The sequence below is a fragment of the Helianthus annuus genome, chromosome 2, assembly GCF_002127325.2.
Source record: "Helianthus annuus cultivar XRQ/B chromosome 2, HanXRQr2.0-SUNRISE, whole genome shotgun sequence".
NCBI classification, from domain to species: domain Eukaryota; kingdom Viridiplantae; phylum Streptophyta; class Magnoliopsida; order Asterales; family Asteraceae; genus Helianthus; species Helianthus annuus.
In genome coordinates, this window is record NC_035434.2 from 2,821,303 (window position 1) to 2,837,527 (window position 16,225).

At 42.3% G+C, this 16,225-nt stretch overlaps 1 protein-coding gene across 1 annotated transcript; it reads right to left on the reverse strand.

The window, feature by feature from the left end:
- Positions 1–14,044: 14,044 nt before the first annotated feature.
- On the reverse strand, positions 14,045–15,655 carry LOC110931167. The gene has a single exon (XM_022174574.1). The coding sequence runs from the start codon at positions 15,653–15,655 to the stop codon at positions 14,045–14,047; it is 1,611 nt and encodes a 536-aa protein (XP_022030266.1).
- Between the last annotated feature and the right edge of the window lie 570 nt (positions 15,656–16,225).

The window sequence follows — 16,225 nt, forward strand, 5'->3', positions numbered from 1 at the left end:
ACAACTTCCTTGAGATATATCTCCGCTAGAGTGGAGAATTTATCCGTTTCCTTAATCGCCAAAAAGTGTGCGGATTTTGTGAGTCGATCCACGATCACCCAAATGGTATCGTTTCCGCGTTGAGATCTAGGTAGGCCAGTAACAAAATCCATGGAAATTTGCTCCCATTTCCATTGTGGTATCTCTGGTTGTTGAAGTAGGCCTGAGGGTTTCTGATATTCCGTCTTGACTCGCGCACAAGTCAAACACTTGCTGACGTAAGTTGCTATGTGGGCCTTCATGCTAGGCCACCAATACGTAGTTTTAATATCGTGGTACATCTTGTCCGAACCAGGGTGTACCGAGTAGCGAGATTTGTGTGCTTCATCCATCACAAGTTCTCGTAAGTCGCCATAGAGTGGGACCCAAATGCGTCCTGTTACGTAGTAAGCACCGTCTTCCTTCTGTTCTAAGCGTTGTCTTGACCCGCGTAGGGCTTCGGCCCTTACGTTTTCTGGTTTCAGTGCTTCTATCTGAGCAGCTCGTATTTGCGAAGGTAGACTAGAATGGATCGTGAGTTGTAGAGCTCTTACGCGCTTAGGCGCAGTGTCCTTTCGACTTAGGGCGTCAGCCACAACATTCGCCTTGCCCGGGTGATACCTGATGGAGCACTCGTAGTCATTTAGTAGCTCGACCCATCGTCGTTGTCGCATATTCAGTTCTTTCTGCTTGAATATGTGCTCTAGGCTCCTATGGTCGGTGTAGATGGCGCACTTGGTTCCGTACAGGTAATGTCGCCATAGCTTGAGTGCGAAAACGACAGCTCCCAGCTCTAAATCATGCGTAGTGTAGTTCTTTTCATGAACCTTGAGTTGGCGTGAGGCGTAGGCTATGACTTTATCTCGTTGCATCAATACACAACCAAGACCTTGAATTGATGCATCACAGTAAACCACAAAATCGTCTGTGCCCTCTGGCAGTGAAAGGATAGGTGCACTACAAAGTCTATCCTTTAGATGTTGAAAGGCTAATTCTTGTGCATTTCCCCAATGATAAACAACGCCTTTCTGCGTTAGCAGAGTGAGAGGCTGTGCGATCTTAGAAAAATCCTTAATGAATCTCCTGTAGTAACCTGCCAATCCCAAGAATTGGCGAATTTCCTTTGGTGTACGAGGCGCAGGCCAGTTCTTAATAGAGTCCACTTTGGATGGATCAACGTGAATCCCATCCTTGTTCACCACATGCCCTAGGAAATGGACTTCACGAAGCCAGAAGTCGCATTTCGAGAACTTTGCGTAAAGCTGTTCTGTTCGAAGGAGTTCCAGAATAAGTCGTAGATGATGTTCGTGCTCCTCCTAACTCTTAGAATAGATCAGGATGTCGTCGATGAAGACTATAACGAACTTGTCCAGATAAGGCTTGCACACTCGGTTCATCAAATCCATGAAGACTGCGGGTGCGTTTGTCAGCCCAAACGGCATGACCAAAAACTCATAGTGCCCATATCGAGTCGTAAAGGCTGTCTTAGAGACATCCTCTTCCCGAACTCTCAGCTGGTGATATCCCGATCTCAGGTCGATCTTTGAATAGTAGCTCGACCCCTGCAACTGGTCGAACAAGTCGTCAATGCGCGGTAGAGGATACCGGTTCTTCACAGTCACCTTGTTGAGTTCACGATAGTCGATACACATTCTGAAGGTACCGTCCTTCTTCTTCACAAATAGTACTGGAGCTCCCCAAGGCGATGAGCTAGGACGAATAAAACCTTTATCCAGGAGTTCTTGTAGTTGCGTGGAGAGTTCTTCCAACTCTGATGGAGCCAAACGATAAGGTGCACGTGCTATAGGCGCAGCTCCAGGAGCTAATTCGATCTGAAACTCGACTTGGCGATGGGGTGGAAGACCAGGTAATTCCTCAGGGAATACCTCAGGATAGTCACGTACCACTGGAAAATCTGCTAGCTTCTTCTCTTTCTCCGTGGTGTCAGTAACTAGAGCCAAAACTGCTGTGTGGCCCTTTCGTAAGCATTTCTGGGCCTTAAGGAGAGATATGACGTTTTCAACAGCACTTCTCTTGTCTCCACGAATCATGAGAGGTTCACTACCAAAACCAGGAATACGAACGATCTTCTCGTTGCAAAGAATCTCTGCACGGTGCTGGGATAACCAATCCATCCCAATGACAATGTCGAAACTACCCAAGACGATAGGAATAAGGTCAATAGAGAAGGTCTGGTTAGCGAGAATAAGTTGGCAACCTTTGACTACGTGCGAGGCCTCCAAACTCTTACCATTAGCTAGCTCTACAGTGTGCTTGGTGTTCAGGGGTGTTGGAATACGCTTAAGCATTTGACTAACTTCTAGGGACACGTAGCTAGTATCGGCACCCGAATCAAATAAAACTGTAACATAAAAGTCGTCGAGAAGGAACTTACCCGTCACCACGTTGGGATCATTCCTTGCTTCACCTTGGCCAATCACGAACACTCGCCCCCTAGCACCATTGTTGTTGTTGTTGTTCCCATTGTTGCCATTCCCTTGATTGTTGTTGTGGTTGTTCTGGTTCAGTTGGGGACAATCTTTCTTGAAGTGGCCCTCAGCTCCACACTGAAAGCACCCTTTGTTGTTACCCTGTTGCTGCCGCTGATTCTGTTGAGGTTGCTGACGATTCTGATTGGCGGGGTATGCGCTCCTGCAATCCTTTGCAACATGACCAGGCTTGTTGCACCGATGACAGTTGCCCCCGGTGCATGGCCCACTGTGGTGTAGGTTGCAACGATTTCATTTGTGGTGATTCCCCTTGTACCCACCATGACTTTGACCACCAGACATTGCTGACTGGGGCTCTTGTGGTCGTCAGTCTTTCTCTGCTGAGACTGAGATTGCACAGAAGTTGAACCCTTGCTTGAAGTTCCATCCCATTTCCGTTTGTTCTCACTAGAGGTACCAGAAGTAGTTGCAGCACCTATGCGCTTTGGTAACTTGTTCTGCTCCACCGCCTGATCAGTAAGACGGTGAGCCAACTGAACAACCTGCTGGATAGTGGCCAAGTTTGCTGAAGTCACATGACTTTGGATCTCTGGCACCAAGCCCTTGAGATAGAGTTCAATTCGCTTATACGGAGGGTCCACCATAGTAGGACACAACAAGGCAAGCTCATGCGATCTCTTAGTATACGCCTCAATCTCTGACCCCGTCATCTTGAGGTTGTAGAACTCGTCCTCCAACTTATGAATGTCATCACGACTGCAGTATTCCTCCCTGATCATTTCCTTGAAAGTTTCCCATGGGGTGGCGTTGGCAGCAATCAACCCCAGCATTTGCACTTGAGCATTCCACCACGTGAGGGCCAAACCCTCGAGAGTACCAGTAGCATACTTCACCCTGCGCGCTTCAGGGCATTCACACATTTCGAACACAGATTCTAGTTTCTCAAACCAGTGGAGGAGACCTACTGCTCCTTCAGTTCCGCTAAAAGTAGTGGGTCGGCAGTCCATAAAGGTCTTAAAAGTGCACACCGGTGCCTGAGCATGTTGACCTAAGGTAGGTGAAAGAAAGACAGAGTTTAACACAAAGGTTGGTTCACGAGAGTAGGATCCTAAATATCCTAGGATAAGTTCGGACTGCAGGATATACCTCCTGCGTATGCAGCTGCGAGTGCTGCGGCAACTCGTTCGTTGATCAAAGCCGTCAACTGGGCTTGTGTCATGTTAACGCGTCCAGACATGATTCTTCATATCAAGAGTAACACGAGTGAGAGAGGTTCGCGAAAGTACGGTAGTAGGATAGAGTAAGCACGCACGTATTCAAACAGCAGTAGTTATACTAATCAAGCATACCATGGGCAATGTACTATGTAACTAACAAGTAGGCAATATACACATATCATATCACCTAGAATGTCGAGCCTTGCATGTGGAGTGGAGCGTCGTTGTGGACCGTTGAGCACTATACCGGTTATAGTCTGGTTTTAACAAAAACGTTTCTCCTTTATTAAAACCTAGTTCACTATAACCAATGGCTCTGATACCAATCTGTCACACCCCCAAAATCTACCCGCGGAGTACTACCGCTTGGAGGCGTGACTGACCAGGATCCAGCCACCAATCATACTGAACAAGCATATAAATAGTTATAAAAGTCTAACCAATACGATTGGTGTTCAAACAAAAGCAAAGTTTAAGTTGCAAGCGGAAACATAAGTCTCAAAAGTAAAACATAAGTTCAATTGTTTCAAGTTTAACATGGTACGCAGCAATCCGTGTCCCACAACGACTCTCCTCCATGCAAGCTCCATCTGAGTACCTATGGTCCTGCAAAGCATGTAGTAACGGGTCAACAACTAGTTGAGTGAGTTCACAGTTGGGTGTTCGTTTTAGTTGTTTCGAAAACAGTTTCCTTTATCTGGCATCCTGCCGTGGGGGTTACCCCATAGTTTTAAAACGTGACTTAATCATTCCCAATTACTCTGGCATTCCAGCCGTGGGGGCTACCCCATGATAGTTATCAGGCATTTCGGCCGTGGGGGCTACCCCATGCGTACACTAGACTCGTTACCATATCGACTGCTGACTGTAGTCATGTTTATGTGCCCTGAAAACCGTCAATGTCTATCATCATTGACGTGCCCCAGATCCATTAGTTCACGCCCGTCCTCTGCGGCACGGTGTGAGGCTTGTCAGACCTAAATAGCGCTATCTAACTAATGACCCGCTCGCCATTGGCCCGGCGATTAAGTCGATATAAAAAGGAGGGACTTCGTGATAGAGTTTTGGTCTAGTACGAGTTATCCGTCCGTCCGGACGAGGAATCACATTCCTGAACCACTGCTGTCCTACCCAAGGAGGACGAGGAATCCACGTTCCTTAACCCCGTTCCCAACCCAGGGAATCCCATGCTTTGTAAAGGGTGTGAACTCACCTTGGTTTGCTCGGCAGTTAATCACAGAAAGGTCGGTCAAGTTGCAAGTGGTCAACTATGTCCTAACATAGATATTTATAATCAGATTCAAACCAAGCAGTGCACGTACAAGTAACGATCCTAGCATACAGTTCTATCATGGCAGTTTCAATAGTGCACAACATATTCAGTTAACAGTAGCACGTATAGCCCATATGTTCAGCCCAATTACTTAAGCCCAAAACACGCATTAAACAGTAGCACAAGGAGCCCATAAGGCCGGCCCATTAACTAAGGCCCGTAACCAGGCAAGCCCACTAAGTGTGGTCTCGAGTCGCAACCGGACTCGCAAGCGTGGTTTCGAGTTGTGCTGTTTATGTTGGTCATTGGTGGTTGCGAGTCGCAACCTATGTCGCAACTGTGGTTTCGGCTGGTCACGTTATGGTTTCGAGTCGCAACAGGACTCGCAACCTGTGTCGCAACTGACGGTCTCGGCTTGTAATGTTGTGGTTGCGAGTCGCAACCAGGGGTCTCGAGTCCCCAACAGTTGCTGATTCTGCACAGTTGTACTATCCAATGAAATTCAAATGTCATGCTACATTATATGGTACTATCCACTAAAACATGTTTTGTTGTCTAAAACTAACCAAAATCGGATCAAATATGTAGAATTCAAACATCCAAACCACATTCATATCATATTCAACAAGTTCTTCATATATTCAAGTCATGTTTATGTTTATCATCAAACTTGTTCATCATATTTTTGGGTTTATTTCAAGCGACGACAACTCGATTATTTTCGAGTGTTTTTATAACAACAGTATATTTGTATATTCGTTTCAAGCATCAAGTTTTTGCATAGATATATATATATATATATATATATATATATATATATATATATATATATATTTCCATCCTACGAAAACAACGGTATATTACCGCATCATATACGACACAACAAGACGCGCCTTTATCCGTACACATATTTCTATTCGCGACAACTAACACGGCTAAATAAATATATTTGAAATTTATAGATATAAATATATATACGTCCAAAATCACTCGAAAACTAAGTCGATCTTGAAACTTAGTTTTATCCCTATTAAAAACGGGATCAATTAACCATAGAATGGTTATTCTAAATCAAGATAGCACCTTAATAGAATCGTTTAGTTGACGATTCGGTAGAGCTCGGACACGTAGTTTAACTACGTTATTTTATTAGAAAACTTATAAGTATTCCTTCGTAGGAATGTTATAGTTGCACGCTAGCTAATTCATGTTCTTGGAAGGACACTTTGGAATCACGCTAAGCTAGTTTTGCACAGGAATGTCAAGGTGAGTTCATAACCCCCACTTTTTACTGTTTTACATTTTTATAAATGTTTTCGGGGGTGGAAAGACATGCAAGTTTTTGCAAAAGTAAATAACTTTTCGATGAACGAAAACTCATATTTCTCAACCATGTTTGCGAAGGGATTTCAAGGAAACTCGAATGGTTTACGAACAATTTATACAAACATACCGGTTTTACGAAACGTGCATGATTTTCTAATGGGTACGGGCGACACAGTCGAGGTGATTCGACACAGTCGAGGTGATGCGACACAGTCGAGGGGAATCGGCACATTCGAGGGGATTCGACACAGTCGAGGTTATTCGACACAGTCGAGGTGATTCACACAGTCGAGGTGATTCGACACAGTCGAGGTGATTCACACAGTCGAGGTGATTCGACACAGTCGAGGTGATTCGACACTAAAAACCGTCTACACAGGTTGAGTACTTCCTATGTCGCCGCATACGTTAATGTCCTCGCGAAACATTAACGATCAACCTGTTCATAGACGCTTTACATACCCATTTACAACACTAAAACTTTCATGTATTCATAAGATTCATTTGATGGAAACTCACAAATACATGAATTACAAACTTTGGTAACGTTTTTCAAGTTATACCTAAGTAAGAGGAAGCGCTGATCCTGCTTGCAAAGGTTCGCTTGGGCTTGGCCCATTCTCTCTCGTGCAATGCACAAACACTCTCGTGGGCTAGACTCACAGTTCTCATATATCATGCCAAGAAAATGCTTTTACTATATTTTCTCAAAAACTTTAAAACCGGTTATCAAAAAGATTTCTTTTGAATCTTTTCAAAACAAACTATGAACTCGCTCAACTTTATGTTGATTTTTTTCGCATGTTCTTTCTCAGGTTGCATTTTCAAAACTATGGAACGGTTGGAATAGAAGAACCCATGGGAATTCGAGTACTTAGCGGCGTTCATTATCTAGAAGTCTTAGCTTATTTGCTTCCGCTGTGCAATGAAGATACCGGTCCAGTCACGCCAGCTCTGATATTTCGGGGTGTGACAGATTGTTATCAGAGCTATAGGTTTCAGCGAATTAGGTCTCTGTAGAGATACCTAGGCTTTAACCTCACTATCCTCTGGGGACTTAGATATCAAGACTTGAACACATACAGAACGCCTAGGACTCGAATATGGGTTTCCAACCATTGCCGAAAACAATGAATCAATAGTTTTGGTTAAAACATACACAAGTGTTGAGTTGATATACGATACACGAAACGATTACACACAGTAAGCAAAACCTAGAGGGTTTTGATAACACGCATATAGGACCTTTAGAAAACTCTTGATGAGAAACTTATGTCGAAATTCATTAAAGGTCCTTACTTAGAAACCATGACTAACAACTCGGGCAAACGCCATTATATTATGTCGTCTATGCTATCTCACTTACCCGAGCAGGTAACCTACGCGGAACGAAATGGTAATGCAACACATGAAACTCAAATTATACGTCAACAGATGTCGGAGCATCACATTCTACACGGAATGAAACGCTAGTGCATAAGTATACATGAAACTTAAACTATACGTCAGCGGACGTCGGAGTACATCACACACGACTTTCGAGGCAAGGTCTTGGGGAAACCACAAATGGTCACGACAACAACAATGCTTCCCGTCAGCGGGAGAACCAACAAAAAAATGCGGTACTTTGCCACGTGATCCTGCAAATGACACGAGTCACGCTAAGGTACGTTAAAACAAGATTTCACAACAGTCGATACTTAGTCTGAAGAGACTTACAATGGTTGGCGCTACAAAAGAAGTCACACGTCTTCGCATTCCCCCTATTTCATTTATGGAAAATACGCTATGTTCGACATTCCATGATAATATCACTTAACAACCAGTCCTCACACGAAATTCCAGGTAAAGTCCTTAAATTTCTGTTATTGAAATTCCGACTTTTGCATCTAGTGAGTGGATTTTTTTTTTACATTTCTACTCCCCCCTAATGTTCATTGCAACACGAAGATTTTATTTCATGACAGCGAACACTCATTTGCTTATTTCTTGACAAATTCGTACGCTACACATGCATTGTTTGTTACGCATGTGGTTTCACTTTGAATGGTCGTTTTGTCAACATCTCATATATTATTTCGCTATACTCAATCTTTGCATTGTGATCTAGATGACTCGCATTATTGTAAAGTGTTGACTCCTTGATATCGAGTCGACAGATTTCCTGGAAAACTCATCTTCTTTTGAGTTGCATACATGGTTTTTTTGTTGTAACCATGTCGAAACCTTTGTATTGATACATGAATTCATTGTTGGATTGTGTTTCAACCAAGTTTAATTGATTGAACTTGCTCGTTATATATATTCGATTCAAGATTCCGTATGATGGATTGAGGCCATCATATTTGAAATAATCCTAACAAGCACTCCATTTGCTTTGAACCATAACATGCTTGTTTGGTCTTCGACTTCATTGAATCATTTCCTTGATCACGATCACCTTGTGGTGACGTTCTCACAAATTTGAAGCTTGCGCTAATCTCGTTTGCACACATCATGTACGGATTTAATTAATTATTTATTTGTTTATTTATATTAAATCCGTTTTGTTAATTGTCATATTAAAGCAGTCTTAATACAATCGTGTATTAAGATAATGGTACACAAGTTCATGTCATATTTCGGTGTACCTCTTAACGGTTCTTTCACCATTGAGCGAACATTTTGTGATATTTATTGCTTTTCATCTTCGCTCGAAAACATTATTTATTTGTTTCATCTTCATTTGAAAATCCTATGAGATTGTTTGGAAAATACATTCACACTTACTTCGTTGGACCTTCAGTTGAATTCAAACCCGGTGAACTTGTTCGATCACCGCTATTGTTGAATTATTTCATTCACTACGACACCTTGTGACGTCGGTATAAACTTGTAGCTTGTGCTAATCACGATCAATCGCTTCATGCGAAACTACGTATGCTTTTGTTGACTAATCACTTAAATAGTCTTAATGCAACTATGTATTAAGACGATGATACACCATGTTCGGTTGTATTTCATTTCGGTGTATCCCTGCAACACGTTGATTTTATTCATTTAATGGTTCGATTGTTGATAAATCATTTTCATGAGTCTATTTATTGGAACTTGTTAAACTCGAGTTTCAATCATACAACAACCAACACCAGTTTCTGTTGGTAGTGAATTCTATTGTTTCAAAAATCGATTTGCAGTTTGTGAACTTTCATTTGGAATTCTATTGGTCGAAATTCCTCTTTTATTGGACCCCTGTAAACTTACTCATATTGGTGATAGTATCACTACGCTTCGTTCACTTGACATCGATTTCTTGAACAAATTCAGTTGAACCGTTGGGTTCTTATCAATGCAAAATGTCCCTACATTCACGTAATCTGAATAGGTTTTGATTCAATTACGTGCTCATTCATTTTGGTATTATTCGGACTTACCTAGGAACGACACAGCTCTGAGGAGATAACATAGACTAAATTTCGAGGACGAAATTTCTGCAACAGGGGGAGAATGTGACAACCTGTAATTAACGCCTCTTAATTACGCGATTAACCAACGTTTAAGGCGATAATAAACAGTTTTTAAGGCACAAATTAACTTAATAAGGCTCTTGGTATGCCTAGGAACGCTTATCTAACCTTACAGTGCGTGTATGGTGGTTTACGGTAAATCTGCTAAATATTAAGCGACAACGAACTGACTCCGTATAAAATACTGACAACGCCGATAACCACAAATTTTATACGCGTATTTTACACTTATAAATTTGGTTTTGCGAATTTATTGTGCTTACGTACTTCAAAAACGCGAACGTGAACGTAAATGGAAAACGCGACTATAGGAAACGCATCGACAAAGAAATGGAAGCAACGGAGACGCGCATCACCTTCAGAACTGAAACTTTACGATATATTTAGTTTCATAATTAAATTTTAACAACCATAGTCGAAACCGGATCGAAAAACGAGTTGGAACAGCCACCGACGCAATCTACGCGCTTTACGCAACCGAAGATTAAAATGCGACAACAACAACTACATACACTATTTTAACTATTTTTGAACCAAAAATTATGATTTATGACGTTACGAAGTGTTCGGGTTTTGATAACAAGTCTCGTAGGAATTACGGGCCACATAACTCGGGGACTGGGCTTGTGGGCCCTAGGCCCAAGCCCAAAGCCCACTAACTAACTAACCTAAGTATAAAAGACTAAGCAAACCCTAGTCTTCATTATTTTGATCGACCGCATACAAGACCCCCTTAACCACTTCACCTTCTCTCTACCTTATCCTCTAATTCAACAAATACAGATATAATTTCCTCACCCTCACTCTCGATTTCCCCTCTGTAACACAAAAAGGAATTTTGACTTTCAAATGTCAAGCCCACCTGCACTTCACCCTAACTCCCTCTCTCTCGTTTCCTTCCAGCAACCGGAATGACCGACGGAGCCGGCGACGGCCGGTGCTCCGAGGCGGTCCTCTCCGATGAGCGACACCCCACCCCCCTTCTTCTTCGAAGAGACCAACGGTGGCAGTGGTTGTTTCCAGCCGCGACATTCCCAAACACCTCACCCACACCCTCCGATCTACCTGATTCCGACAACTGGTGTGTCATAGGGTGGAGCCGGTGTCTGTTTCCGGCGAGGTACCCCCTCCGATGAAGATTTGCGGCGGCGGCGGTCCATGATACCGACCGATCAGTTCCCGAGAGATTGAAGATGATGGTCGATTTTGAACATGGGGACTACGGCAGTGAGATGGGCAGACGGGTCGGGTGGACTCGGGTCAACCACAGATTTTCGGTTCAACAATCAGGTTCGGTTTGTACATGATGAGATCGGGTCAGGTCAGAATGGCTTCTGCTCGAGTATGAACGGTTCGGGTCAGGTCAATTTACGGGTCAACTCAGTTCAGTTGGGTGGTGCCAGTTCATGTTTGGTTCGGGTTCGGGTCAAACTCGGTTGAATCGGTCAACAACCGAGTCAACTCGGGTCAACAATGCAGATCGGTTCAGTTTCAGTCAAAGATTGGTTTATTTCGGGTTCGGCTCAGCAAAGGATTAACTCGGTTAAGGTTCTGATTAAACACGGTTCGACTCGGTCAAACCTGGTCAACTTGGCGAGTTAACTCGGTCAACAATTGGTCAACTGAGGTCAAACTCAGTCAACACGACCCGGTAACAACATTTAAACGACGCGAAATATTTAGTTACATTAGTTTAGCTTTTAGTTAGTTATACGTGACCGAGCTTTAACCGTTTCGATTAAAATTAGTTACATTTTGGTAAATTCGACGAGTTTTATATACATTGTTTGCTTGGTGAAAATTGTTGAATTTTGATAAAAATAGCGACAACTTGTGTTGTCGGGGCGTCCAAAAACAGACGAAACTCTGCCCGATTTTCATAAAAATCCGAAACACGAAACGTATTTTATTCCAAAAACGACACTTACAAAAAAATCGAGTTTTCTTATAAGATAAAATATAAAGTGTATCACTTATTTTGACGATGTTTACTAGCTAACGAAAAACCCGATACTTAATTTAAATAAATATAATTCTTCATATTTGTTTCAAACGTACAAACCTCGGAAACTTTCACAACGAAACTATAATTAGTATATTTCGTTCTAACGTCGTTATTCGTGTAATATTTTTTTAAAATAAATATAATTAGTTATATTTATTTCAAATGTCGTTAATATTTACAAATATAATTGTTTTATATTCATTTTAAACGACGGAACCCGGAATTTATATATTCCAAATATTTAGTATATGATAATCTGAGAGTCTTTATAACATAAATATAATAGTTTATATTTATTTCAAATATCGCGAATTCGAATATTTATTTCAAGCGACGACAACTCGATTATTTTCGAGTGTTTTTATAACAACAGTATATTTGTATATTCGTTTCAAGCATCAAGTTTTTGCATAGATATATATATATATATATATATATATATATATATATATATATATATATATATATATATATATATATATATATATATATATATATATATATATTTCCATCCTACGAAAACAACGGTATATTACCGCATCATATACGACACAACAAGACGCGCCTTTATCCGTACACATATTTCTATTCGCGACAACTAACACGGCTAAATAAATATATTTTAAATTTATAGATATAAATATATATACGTCCAAAATCACTCGAAAACTAAGTCGATCTCGAAACTTAGTTTTATCCCTATTATAAACGGGATCAATTAACCATAGAATGGTTATTCTAAATCAAGATAGCACCTTAATAGAATCGTTTAGTTGACGATTCGGTAGAGCTTGGACACGTAGTTTAACTACGTTATTTTATTAGAAAACTTATAAGTATTCCTTCGTAGGAATGTTATAGTTGCACGCTAGCTAATTCATGTTCTTGGAAGGATACTTTGGAATCACGCTAAGCTAGTTTTGCACAGGAATGTCAAGGTGAGTTCATAACCCCCACTTTTTACTGTTTTACATTTTTATAAATGTTTTCGGGGGTGGAAAGACATGCAAGTTTTTGCAAAAGTAAATAACTTTTCGATGAACGAAAACTCATATTTCTCAACCATGTTTGCGAAGGGATTTCAAGGAAACTCGAATGGTTTACGAACAATTTATACAAACATACCGGTTTTACGAAACGTGCATGATTTTCTAATGGGTACGGGCGACACAGTCGAGGTGATTCGACACAGTCGAGGTGATTCGACACAGTCGAGGGGAATCGGCACAGTCGAGGGGATTCGACACAGTCGAGGTTATTCGACACAGTCGAGGTGATTCACACAGTCGAGGTGATTCGACACAGTCGAGGTGATTCACACAGTCGAGGTGATTCGACACAGTCGAGGTGATTCGACACTAAAAACCGTCTACACAGGTTGAGTACTTCCTATGTCGCCGCATACGTTAATGTCCTCGCGAAACATTAACGATCAACCTGTTCATAGACGCTTTACATACCCATTTACAACACTAAAACTTTCATGTATTCATAAGATTCATTTGATGGAAACTCACAAATACATGAATTACAAACTTTGGTAACGTTTTTCAAGTTATACCTAAGTAAGAGGAAGCGCTGATCCTGCTTGCAAAGGTTCGCTTGGGCTTGGCCCATTCTCTCTCGTGCAATGCACAAACACTCTCGTGGGCTAGACTCACAGTTCTCATATATCATGCCAAGAAAATGCTTTTACTATATTTTCTCAAAAACTTTAAAACCGGTTATCAAAAAGATTTCTTTTGAATCTTTTCAAAACAAACTATGAACTCGCTCAACTTTATGGTGATTTTTTTCGCATGTTCTTTCTCAGGTTGCATTTTCAAAACTATGGAACGGTTGGAATAGGAGAACCCATGGGAATTCGAGTACTTAGCGGCGTTCATTATCTAGAAGTCTTAGCTTATTTGCTTCCGCTGTGCAATGAAGATACCAGTCCAGTCACGCCAGCTCTGATATTTCGGGGTGTGACAGGGGGACTCTCCACAGATGGCCTCTCCTCAGGCTCCTTCCTCTCAACTACCTCAAAAACCTCAGATTAACTCTCGGACTCCCCATATGATGTAGTAGTCATCTCAACCTCCGGGATAAACGTGTCCAGAATCTGCATGTCCGAAGCATCATGCCCACAAACCTTACTCAAGCAACGACCCACATGTGACATGATGGTGTCAACGAAGTAGAGAGTATCGTCGTGCCTCTAGGATGAGTCATCGACCTATTGATATCAAAGGTGACCATATCATCCTCTACGGAAGCGTTAGCTTACCATCATAAACATAAATCAATGCTCTTGCGGTAGCTAGGAATGGTCGACCTAGAATCAAAGGAACATGAGCATCCTCATCCATGTCCAGGATCACGAAGTCAACAGGGAAAACAAACTTGTCGACTTTCACCAACATGTTTTCCACAATCCCTCGCGAATATTTCACTGACCGATCCGCAAGCTGGAGACTCATATGAGTAGGAGCAGGCTCGCCTAGGTTGAGCTTAGCAAACACTGCATAGGGCATCAAATTTATGCTAGCTCCCAGGTCGGCCATGGCATTGCTGACTGATAGATCACCAATCAAGCATGGAATAGTAAAGCTGCCCGGATCAGTCATTTTCTTGGGAAGACGATTCTGAAGAACTACCGAGCACTCCTCACTCAAAGACACATGTGATAACTCCTCCAATTTCTTCTTATTACTAAGAATGTCCTTCAGGAATTTGGCATACTTAGGCATATGTGCTAGAGCCTCTACAAAAGGAAGATTAATATGGAGCTTCTTAAACAAACCTAAGAATCTAGAGAACTGCTCCGCTTCCTTCTCTCTCTTCAATCTGCCCGGAAAAGGAATAGATGAGTAATCACGAACGGGCTCCTTCTTCTTCTGCTGAGACTCACTGGACTGTGCGGTACTTGCTGGGGCTAGCCTGGGTTGCACTTTGCCAGTGGGGGTCTCCATCTCTATCCCCTCATCAACCGGCTCTTCATCTACCAACGGTTGATCAACTATGGCCTCTCTGCCACTCCTAGTCATGACATCTTTGGCATGAGCATGAGAATTAGGATTAGGAACGGTGTTACCCGGTAATCCACCTTGTGGCCTCTGCTGTAACTGTCTCGCCATCTCCCCCATCTGTCTCTCCAAATTCTGCAATGAAGCTCCTTGATTTTTAAACATATGATCGTGCTCCTCGTGTCGCTGATTATTGGAAGTCATATACTGGTTCAGCTGTTGACTTTGAGCAAGTAGAATGTCCTTCAGCTCCTTGAACTCAGTACCAGATGATGATCCACTCGAAGATTGCTGTTGGAACCCTGAAGAGTTTCCTCCCGACCTCCAGTTGGATTGATTTTTCCAACCCGAATTATAAGAATTATTAGATGCAGCATTTTGGAAACGGTTATTCGGGTTGGAAATATAGTCGACCTCTTCTTGTGATCCCACGGGGCAATCAGCTGTCTCATGTCCTCCAAGACATATCTCACACTTCCGATCCTTCAACTTCATTTCCCTCATCTCCCCCTTCAAAGCCTCTAACTCAGCAGCCAAACTAGTGTCAGGAGTGACCTGATACACACCTCTAGCAGAGGAGGTGGTCCTAGTAGAAGGAATGGAATTCCTAGTAGGATGGCTCTGTTGACCGACCATAGCAAAACTCTCAAACATTTCCTCACACTCAGTTGGGTCCTTTTTGTCCATTATACAACCTCCAGCGGCAGTATTAAACATCAGTTGAGTGTCAGGAGTGAGACCATTATAAAATTTCTCCACTAGAGCCCATTCAGAAAGACCATGTTGGGGGCACTTGCTAAGCAAGGTTTGGAATCGCTCCCATGCCATGTAGTAAGGCTCATCGGGATCCATACGAAACGAATGGATCTGGTCTCGAACGCATGCAGCCTTGGATGGAGGGTAGTACTTCTTGTAGAATTTAGATTTCAAAATCTACCAAGTAGTGATAGAATTTTGAAGCAAAGTGTCGAGCCAAGTTGCAGCTCGACTAGAAAGGGAAAAGGGAAACAAGCGCAGATAAACTGCATCAGCGGTAACACCATGAAGATTGAAGGTGCTACAGATATGCAAGAATCGGGTGATGTATCCTGGTGCATCCTCGTCCTCCAAACCGTGGAATTGAGCACTCTTAGAAATCGTGGTCATGATATGGGAAGGGATCTGCCAATTCTGGTTAGCGGGTGCTTCGGGTGTCGTGATGGGAGTTCGGCCTCCGGTGAAGCCTTTAGTGGCATGCTGGTTCACAGTGCGTCTAGCAGGATTATCACCCATAGCAACTGTAGGAATAGGAATGAATACCTTTTTGTCGGTGATCCTACAAATACGCTTATGATGCTGGCTAAGATGCTCAAACAACTCTCATTCGGGTTCAGATGAAGCAAAAAATTCGGGTGGTCCATGTGAACGAGTATGGGGCATAAA

Bases quoted from the DNA above. Each gene is read 5' to 3' on its own strand.
- LOC110931167 (XM_022174574.1), bottom strand. From the start codon at position 15,655: ATGGATCCCGATGAGCCTTACTACATGGCATGGGAGCGATTCCAAACC.